General features: G+C 48.7%; 2 protein-coding genes across 5 annotated transcripts in view; both read right to left on the bottom strand.

Annotated features, from left to right (window-relative positions):
- Wbp1l (WW domain binding protein 1 like) overlaps window positions 1–5,277 on the bottom strand; it is a 64,108-nt gene extending 58,831 nt beyond the window's left edge. Inside the window, exons 1-2 of one of the 2 annotated variants that reach the window (XM_026781307.1) lie at window positions 5,193–5,277; window positions 4,497–4,705 (exon numbers count right to left, since the gene is read on the bottom strand). In XM_026781307.1, the coding sequence (XP_026637108.1) occupies window positions 4,497–4,682 (186 nt within the window). In that variant the 5' untranslated portion in view covers window positions 4,683–4,705; window positions 5,193–5,277. Of the gene's footprint in view, window positions 1–4,207; window positions 4,337–4,496; window positions 4,706–5,192 lie in introns of those variants that run through there. The other variant, XM_005352415.2, reaches the window with a different exon arrangement.
- A 2,002-nt stretch (window positions 5,278–7,279) lies between these two features.
- The window catches only part of Sfxn2 (sideroflexin 2), a 27,735-nt gene continuing 24,968 nt past the window's right edge, over window positions 7,280–10,046 (bottom strand). For 2 of the 3 annotated variants that reach the window (XM_005352414.3, XM_026781035.1), the window contains one exon: window positions 7,280–9,007. In XM_005352414.3, the coding sequence (XP_005352471.1) occupies window positions 8,908–9,007 (100 nt within the window). In that variant the 3' untranslated portion in view covers window positions 7,280–8,907. The remainder of the gene's footprint in view (window positions 9,008–10,046) is intronic. The other variant, XR_003377257.1, reaches the window with a different exon arrangement.

Genomic DNA, 10,046 nt, shown 5'->3' with positions numbered 1-10,046 from the left:
CCTGACTGAACACCTGCCAGGGTCGTCCTCTCTGCTGCACCTGACTGAACACCTGCCAGGGTGGTCCTTTCTGCTGCACCTGACTGAACGCCTGCACTCGAAGCTTCCACGTGAGCCGGATGTCCCCGCCGTTTCCCTTCTCTCACACTCTGCCCATTTCTGATCCCGTCTCCTCCTGCACCGCGAACCCACAGCAGTCCAAACGCAGATGTCTGAGGGAAACCTTCCCTGGCTGTTCAGCCCCAGCAGAGCCCACTGCTCGCCCCCTCGTCTTCGTTTGCATCTCCACTGGAGAACAACCCTTCTGGATTATAATCTGTGTGTGTGTTATCCTCCTCCCTACTCCCGATTACCCGATCCTTGAGGTAAGAGATTCTGCTCCACATCTGACGGCTTCCAGAACCTGCTGGAGTTCCAAAATGTCCACTAAATGGAATTACAACAGGAAAGTTTACAGAATGTAGGAAATGTTTTTCGATAAAATGCTCACTTTGGAATAACCTAACAGTCTACAGAAACAAGGGAAAGGGAGCTAGACCCTGTAGGTCACATAGTCCTGGTGTTCCACAAGTAGTGACAGCTGACTGCCCTGAAAAGACCAGGTTCAAGGCTGGCTTGGGCTCCGGGAACCTTGTCCCCAGGTAACAAGAGAGAGGGTGTGGGGATGGAGCAGGCGTGTGGTGCTTCCTACACCCTAGTACTCAGGGGCTGAAGCATGAGCATCCCTAGAACTGCATCCTGGGGATGGAGCAGTGGATCTAAACTCAACCTAAGACATGAGAGGGAAGTGAAGCTGACGTGAAATTGAGGGGCGCAGTGAGAAAAAGCAGGAACGGGACCCATCTGAACTCAAAGTTTTTAAGTTGGCAGAGGAATTGTAAGAACGACACCTATAGGTGGCGCCCACACCACGGGCTGGACCACCTTATGGCTGTAGACATTGCTACTAAAACTTCATTTTACACATCGTTGTCCGGTGACCTGGTTTGATCTAAACATCGGAAGGAAAGCAACTCCACATTATCTCAAGAATAAATTAACTGGAGGAAACAACGCCAAGGCCTTCCTGTTTGCAACTGCAGCTTTTTTATTCTTTTCATGTTCAAGGAATCTCATCTATGAGTCACGACGCCCTGTGAGAGAGTTAGCCAGAAGTTCCGAACTGTAGAAGTCCCTAGGCAGTGAACTTTCCTGGTGTGCATGGCAAGAGACGACCATTATGAAGAGCCGGCAATGGGAAAAGACACCTATTAATACATATAGTTCAGATATTCAATGTGTGTGTAGCTGTGGTACACACCTGTAACCCCAGCCCTTTCAGGCAGAGGCAGGAGGATCGTAGGAAGTTGATGATCAGCCTGGTCAAAACAGACCCCTACCAGGTGGCCCAGTGGGTATGGTGTTAGACTGCTAAACCCTACATAAATAAATAAATAAATAAATAAATAAATAAATAAATAAATAAATAAATAAATAAATAGAAAAAGATGGCATTTGACAGGGATTCGTTTCAGAGAGGGAGATAGTGAGGTACCACATTCCACAGAGTTCAAGGTGCCACCTGAGTGACCTAGAAATAAAGGCCTGACAGATTCCCCTGACAGATGTTCTCTGCGACAAACCAAAACCCCAAACAAAATCCCTAAATTGACTAAGCTGTGATGGATTCAGAGTTAATAATTATATTGTAACTTCCATTCCAAAGGTTAAAAACCAAAACACCAATTTCACCATAGATATCTGGTATGATTGATTGGACAGCAGGCCACGGGGGTAAAGGGGTGAGGTGGGAGTGTGCCCTGTCAGGGTGACGTGTGGAAAGCATAGGAAGGAGTGGGCAGCTCATAGCAAAACCTTTCCTTCACCACAGGAACTGTATGTAACCACACAACAGCTATGGTTAGTGCTAGCACCCAACCAAACGGAACAAAGTACAAAAGCCACTCTGTCCCCCAAGGAAGTACTGGAAGCAGCAGAAACCTAAGAAAGCAGCCTGTGAGTGACGAGCTGCATCAGAGCCTCACACTGAAGACCCTCCTCCGTATCTCACCACCCCAGGCTCCGGGATGTGGCGGGAGGCACCGCTTTCCAGTTCTTTTCCTGGAAGAAGTGGACCAGTTCCTCCTAGCAACAGGGCATCTCCAAAGTCTCCACATCCCGCCGGGCGCACGCCTTTAATCCCAGCACTCGGGAGGCAGAGGCAGGAGGATCTCTGTGAGTTCGAGACCAGCCTGGTCTATTGTTCTAGTTCCAGGACAGGCTCCAAAACCACAGAGAAACCCTGTCTCGAAAAACAAAAAAAACAAAAAAAAAAAAAAAAAAAACAAGTCTCCACATCCCTAAAGGTGATTGAATGGCTATAGGGAAGAGTCCTCAGTGACAGCCAGAGAAATGGGAAGCAGGTTCATTCCAGATTCTGTTCTGTCAATACCTATTCTTGACTTCACCAGTCCTGCCAGATTATAGTTTCGATTAAGAAAACAAAGAACCTCAACAAAGGCTAAAAACTGAAGGGTTCCATCCCTAGAAAGGAACACATTCAAGGTCATACAATGAGCTCTATTTCTTTCACATATTATTTCCCAGATAAACATACTCCCCCCCACTAAGACACCGCAACAGATAAGCTGGCAAATAAATTGTAGAACACACATAAAGGGGTGTATTATTTTGTCACGATGTAGATGAACCCCAGTATGTGAGAGAGATCAAATACCAAGGGCTCCACATTCTGGAGCATTCCACTACACAGAATATCCTGAACAGGTAAATGCACAGAGGCGTTGCAGACCACAGGTGCAGACCACAGGTGGTCCAGAGCTGGGGCCGGGGGGCTAGGGTGGAGATGGGGAGTGACTGGTGAGCGGGACAGGCTCTCCTCTGGGCTGCACAACACCAGAACGTACTAAATGCTACTGGCCGCTTGGCTTTTAAACTCTTCATTTTGTTGTGTGAATTTCAACTCTCTCAAAAACCTATCAAACCCCAGAACTTGGGTGGCTGACGGAAAAGGACCTCGAGTTCAGGGCCAGCCTGACCTACATAGCAAGGTCCTGTCTTAAACAAAACAAAACACAATCATCTGTGGGTTTTGTTTTTTGTTTTAGGGAGAGGACACTCAGGAGCAAAACAAGATCCGTACGTGAGAGGCCGTCCTTAAGCTCTAAGGGAGAGGTAAAGTATTTTGCTAGCAATTTCTGCTCTTTATCAAAACATGAAGCTAAGTGTTAAGCTGTACAGGCTGTCCCCGCTGTCAGTGCATGTGAATGCTTTTCTGGAAAAAAATAAAATAAAAAAGACAATGAAGGGAAGAAAGGGAAGAGAATAAAATGACAGAACCTTTGCCAAATTTAACAGAGGAGGGGTTGGTTCCCCTACTGCACCCCACCCAATCTGGCACCAAGACTGAGGCTTCAATTAGGGTTTCGAAACGCAGCCTGAGCTAGAATCAGCGCAAGCAAGCTTCCCTGCCTGGACAAAGAGCAAGCCACCCAGCAAGAAAAGCTAGGGTGCTCCATTTGCTGCAGATACTGGCATTAGAACCACCCTCTGCTCAAAGGCCTTGAGCTGGCTCAGATCAGCACCAGTGACCTGTTCTAACCAGGGCAGTCAGCCTAACGGCGTGGCTCTCACAGCTCAGACGTGCCCCTCCTCCTGAGGGGTTCCACTCCACTGCACCCTCCTACCTTCCAAGAACCCTGTCTCCAACAGCAGGCCACCAACGTGCCATGCCTTACAGCACTAAAAATAGAGCCAAGATGCTCAGAACTTTCCTTTGTCCGGCCTGAAATAAATATCCTGCTGGGCCCTTCTCCCTCTGGGGCCAGCTCTGTAACCTGGGATCCCTACACACATGGTGTGCACACAGTCTCTGGCTCCTGACTCCACTGCGGAGCTAGAAATGAGCCCCATATGCGCCAGTGTGCACCGATATCCAGCATAGTTCCTCCAGCGCACCTACCAAAGCTGCCCTCTCAAAAGACCCTCAAGACGCCTGGCACCATTGCCTCTGCCATCTTTCTGACATCCAAATCGTCACAGGTGTCCCTCAGCTAAACACCAAAGCCCCCTTCGCCCTGTCCACGCAAGGCATGGGCGTTCCTCTCGACAACACTCAACTCTTTGCAAACAATCCTCCTTGAGACCCCCTCCTGCCAGGCCTCGACCACCCCGGACCCCCGGGCTGGCTCAGACGCCCTCCCCTTACCTGCGGGGGCTCAGCCCTGACTGACAGGGGACTGGGCAGCGCCTGGAGGAGCAGGAGCGCCATGCCACCCAGGAGCTTTCTCCTCTCCATCCCCCTCCTGCTCCTGCTCCTCCGCCACGGCGCCGCCACCCCTCCTCCTCCCTCTCTTCTTCCCTCTGCTTCCTCCTTCCCTTCTTTTCCTGTTTCGCTCTCCCCCTCCCGCTTCCGGCTCGGCTCCACCCGCCCCAGGCCAAATGCCCTCCCAGATGCGGAGGACGGTCTCCAGCTCCCGCGCCTCATTGGCTCCTACCTTTCTGCCATTGGTCCAGAGAGCTGTGCGTCTAGTTCTAGTCCCAGCCCGCCTCGTGCTGGGCGATTTAGCCAATGAAAAGTGGGAGGAAGCCGGGCCATCTTGAATGCTGCGAGCTGCATTAAAGAGCAGTGCGCCCCCGCCCCGCAGAGTGGCGGAAGCAACTAGAGCTGGGGACGCGACCATCCAGATGCATCGAAGAGGCTTGCCTGTGTAGCCATTTTGAGTGTGGCGGAAGTGTTAGGTTCCCACAGTTAGGGGGTGGGATAAGGAAAAGGGAAAAAAAAAGAGGTGGTAAGGTATAATGATTCTAAAGAGTACTTCTAAAGGGTAAAACAATTGCAGCCTGGAATTTTCTGGGGCCCTTTGTACAGGCAGCTCTATTATCAGGATGCCTTTTCCAATCCCACTAACCAAGGAGCAGCTCAGATCCATTCGAATTCCCTATTCGACAGTAATTCTATTAGAGACAGTGCTCTGCCATCCCTGTTTTAAGGACAACCCTCTAATGACTCGGAAACAGCTCTGATACCCACCACTCTTTGCTTCAGCCTTGCTATCTTCCAGCTGAATGAAAATGGCTCTCTATGCCCTGCTGAGTAGCTAGTTCTCCACCTCCTCAAATCCCATCCACATTACTGGTCCACACAAACCCAAACATGACTACATAGCAGCTTCACACTTGACAATACTCACCCAGCTGGGTGGGGGATGTCCTGCTCTGTGGTAAATGGCATGCAAGGCCTTAAGTTCAGTCCACGGAGTGAGCCACAAGGAAAAAAGAAAGGGAAGAGCTATAGGGAGGGAAAGAGGGAAAGACTAGACTTTAGCTGGCACACACCTTTAATTCCAGCAGAAGCTGTGAGTTCAAGGCCAGCCTGGTCTACAAAGTGAGTGCTAGGACAGCCAGGGCTTCGTTTCCCTGTCTCAGGAGCAAACACTATGGAAACAGGCATGCCAAGAGACTTGAAGATGTGGAAAGCTAAGGAAAGCTGATCTTTACAGAGAATACAGTGAGAACATTTTCTCAAGTTCTGATGTTGCTTTTCCACTTTGTGGAATAGAAAAGCTGCAGCCAAGTCTCCCATTTTGAAACAGCTGCTGGGGGGATTGGAGAGATGGCTCAGAGGTTAAGAGCACCGGCTGCTGTTCCAGAGGTCCTGAGTTCAATTCCCAGCAACTATATGATGGCTAACACCATCTATAATGAGATCTGGTGCCCTCTTCTGGCCTGGGGGGCAGACAGAACATTATACATAATAAATATATCTTTAAAAAAAGAAAAAAGCTGGCTGGAAAAGACTTTCCTGCTCATGTAACAGCCAACATCAAACTTCCCCTTATACATGGAAGGAACCCTGTAAACATGCTAAGCAGAGAAGGCCCATAGTGTGATCTGATTGGAAGGGGACGGGGCTGAGAGCCTGAGGAACTGCTAATGAACTTGGGGTTTGGGGACGGGAGGAGGGATAATAAAAGTATTCAGAATTAGTGGCAACAACGCTGCAACTTGGTAACTGAAAATTACTAAATCATACAATATTTTGTTTTTGTTTTTCAAGACAGGATTTCTCTGTGTAGACCAGGCTGGCCTCAAACCCAGAGACCTGCCTGCCTCTGCCTCCCCGAGTGCTGGGATTAAAGGTGTGTGCCACCACTTCCCAACTTTAAACCATATAATTTAAAAGGATGAATTTGGCCAGGTGTGGAGATGCACAGCTGTAATCTCAGCATTCACAAGTCCGAGCTGACAAGTAAGAGTCCAGGATAGCCTGGGCTCCATCCCAGAGAAAACATAAGTTTCATGGTATGTGTGCTCCATTTTACATTTTAAAATGGGTGTGAAGCTAAATTGCAGCTGCAATCTTCACATCAAGGATGCACTATCTTCTGGAGCAACCAGCATTACCAGGAAATGAGCACACCTGCACGCTCCACCTACAGGACTGCAAGCTGGGGCGAGCCTTTGCGCTTGTGTTTGCTAAGCATCTTCAGGTGACCCTCATATACGTTTTTTTCTCTTTTGAGGCAGGGCCTCTCTGTTGCATTGGCTGGCCTGGAATGTGCTATGTAGAGCAGGATAGGCTCAGACTCACAAAGATCCACCTGCCTCTGCTTTCCAAGTGCTGGAATTAAAGGTTTGCCCAGCCGGGTCTACTATATGTTCCTAATAGCCACAGCTGCAGGATACGGAGACTTACGTTAAAACTTTATATGACACATATACTAAGTCCCTTTCGCATATTCTAGTTTTTCTTTTTTAAATATTTACTTATTTATTATGTATCAATATTCTGTCTGTGTGTATGACTGCAGGCCAGAAGAGGGCACCAGACACCATTACAGATGGTTGTGAGTCACCATGTGGTTGCTGGTAAATGAACTCAGGACCTTTGGAAGAGCAGGCAATGCTCTTAACCTCTGAGCCATCTCTCCAGCCCCCTAGTTTTTCTTTTTATAACCTTTTAAGAGATGTAAAACCATTTTCAGTTCCCAAATCCAGAGAAAGAGAAATAGCGAGAGCGAGCACAGGTGACTGGCTGTATCATGGCTCACCAATCCTCTAAGGCAGCAAAAATCCCATTCTGGGAGACCAGTGGGGCATCAACACAGGTGAACAGATGTATTCTTCTCCCTTATTAGGGAGATGGACCATAGTCTCCAGCCATCAGACACGGTCCCTTACAGCTGCAAGATCCTCTGATGTGCCCAGCCAAAGCCAGACCATAGATCCTGCTTCCCATCAGGAGGTAGTAGCTTGGTTTACAGAACAATGCTTCACATTCTTTCAAATCATTTATTCAATTCATGATGAGAGAGTTTAAACAGAATCATCAAATCTCACCAGACAAAACTCACCCCATGTACACACTGACCCCAAGGAAGCTACAGTCCCCAGGGGGCTCAAGGAACAAGATGGGAACCTAAGCGGCCCTTTGCTGTGTGTTCTCTTTAGGCTTTTGGTCCTGATTGATTTCCTCTCAGAGGTGTCTGAGTACAGCTCCCCTGTCCTGTCAGTACTCAGCAGTCTTTCTTTGATTTAACCTAAAGGGTTCAGGAAGGGAGGCCACCAGGAAATCATCCATCAAAATGTGTGGAGGGGCAGGTGCCGTCTCTCAGTGAGGGGACTTGTAAAACAGGCAAGGCAATGAGAGAAGAGACTTCTCCCAGAATAAGGGTCCCAGAAATAGATCTAGACATGATTTTAGACAGAATAAAGTCATCATCAGAGGGCTAGAACTTGATGTCCACATAACTTGGGTGTTATGTGTACTGTACTGTTTGGCTGTACAGTCTGAAGGCTCTTTGGTCCTGGTTGAATTGTGCTCCTGTATCCAAGCACAGCTCCCTTTCCTATCAGTACACACCAGTCCCTGGTTTTTGACCTATCGGGCTGAGGACAGGAACTATTTGTCCAGTTTTCTGTCCTGTTGTACTTAGCTCTCAGCGCCTGACAAACTCAAGTCTAGCAGCGCTCCCATGGAGGTATCCCAGTCAGGACTCGATGGAGCAAAGTAGAGAGGAATCCTCAGGGGACAGACTGACCCTCTGCTGTCCCTGAGTAGGAGCTGAGGAGATGCTCTTCCAGAGGGTCTGGGTTTGATTTCTAGCACCCATGTGATGGCTCACAGTGGTAATTCCAGTCCCAGAGGATCTGACACCCTCTTCGGACCTCTATGGACACTGGAGCAGAGACACACATAAAGGCAAAGCATCCATACACATAAAAATAAAATAAAATGATAAGAAGCCTTTTCAAGAATCACACAGGTAAACATTTCCCTTGCTTGAGAAGGAAGAAGTGGGAGGAAGGAGGAGAGGGACTCAATACATCTGCGGTCCTGACTGGACAAGAGCCACAGGTCTCTTAAGTATGCCAAACTGTGTCTCCCAGACACCAGCAGCTTCTGCTGAGATGGCCTTAGCTTCTGGTCCCAAAGGACAGGGACCAAGGACAAAGCAGCTGGAATACTTTTGTCCTTGTTCCCTCCCCTATTTTTTTTTGAGACATTATCTCTAACTCAATATAGCCTCAAACTCTCCATATACCTAAGGTTGAATTTGAACTTCTAATGCTCCTGCCTCCACTTCCCAAGTACAAAGATTGCAAGCATGTACGACCATGCCTGAAACACATGGCGCTAAGGATTAAATCAAGGGCTTTGTGGAATCTAGGCAAATACTACCAACTGAGCTACATCCCCAACCACCTTGATTCCCCTTTTGAATTTTTATCCTTGGGAGTCCCCACAAAAATGGGTGTTTATATGGAAACAGGCCTCCCCACCCACCTACTCTATCTCCCAGTCCAGCCTGGCTTTCAAGGAGGAATGTGGACACAGGTGTGCAGAGCTGCCAGCAAAGGCTGGTCCATACAGGGTATGGATTGGTCCCTGCAGGCACAGAGCACTTAGAGACCCTTATTAAAGTAGGCAAAGAGGACTCGCTCTCCATGCTTGGCCTTGATGGTGTCCTGCAGCTCTGGTTCTAGATAGGAAACTGGTAATTCGCTGAAAAGAAAACCAAAACGAGGTTATGAGGATGCTATTATGCAAGACAATCAGCAATTCACCCTGAGAAAAAAGCCTGCCCTACATGTCACTTCTAGGAAGCCCATCCTAGAGAGCGTTAACTATTAGCTTGGCACAGCCTAAAGTCACTGAAAAGAGGGTCTCAGCTGAGTGACTGTCTTTATCAAGCTGATGTGTGGGCATGTCTGTGAGGAACTGTCTAGATTGCTGACTGATATGGGAACATCTGGGCCACTGTGGGTGGCGCCATTCCCTGGGCTCTATGAAAAAGCTAAGCATGAGCCTGTGTGAACAGGCCAGCAACCACTGTGTGAACACACCGGCAACCACCGTGCCCTGTGGTTTCTGCTTCAAGCTGTTTGAGTTCTTGCCCCAGTTCCCTGCCCACCTTGACACAGATGTACAAGGCTCCTCTCGGGAACCTGTCTCCCTGAAAGAGATTTCACACTGTTCTACAGGACGAGGCCAGGACTGCTTAGGGTGCATATCATTCTGGGCCCTGCTAACACCAGTGGATACTGAAACACACGTGAATGAGAAATCAGGAGACAAATCCTCTTTCCTCAGAGCTGTTCTTAGTCATGGTGTCTGTCACAGCAACAGAGTGACCCTAGTGCAGAGCCCTTCTGGTATGTCAGACTGTGCCACCCTTTTGTGTGTATGCAAGTATGTATATGTGTGTGTATGTGTGCGCACATGTGTACAGAGGCAAGAGATGAACTGTCCTCAGTTTTACTGTTTGGAGACAGGATCTCTTACTGAACCTGAAACTCACCAATTTTCAGCTAGGCTGTCTGTCAACGAGCTTCAGGAATCTGCCTGTCTATGCCTCCCTAACACTAGGGTTACCGGCACACACACTGGGGTTACCAGCACACATACTGGGGCTACAGGCACACACACACTGGGGTTACAGGCACACGCACTGGGGTTACAGGCACACGCACTGGGGTTACCGGCACACACACTGGGGATACCGGCACACACACTGGGGTTACAGGCACATACACACTGGGGT

This window comes from Microtus ochrogaster, chromosome 8 (genome assembly GCF_000317375.1).
Source record: "Microtus ochrogaster isolate Prairie Vole_2 chromosome 8, MicOch1.0, whole genome shotgun sequence".
Classification (NCBI taxonomy): Eukaryota; Metazoa; Chordata; class Mammalia; order Rodentia; family Cricetidae; genus Microtus; species Microtus ochrogaster.
This window is presented reverse-complemented; position numbering and strand designations above follow the sequence as displayed.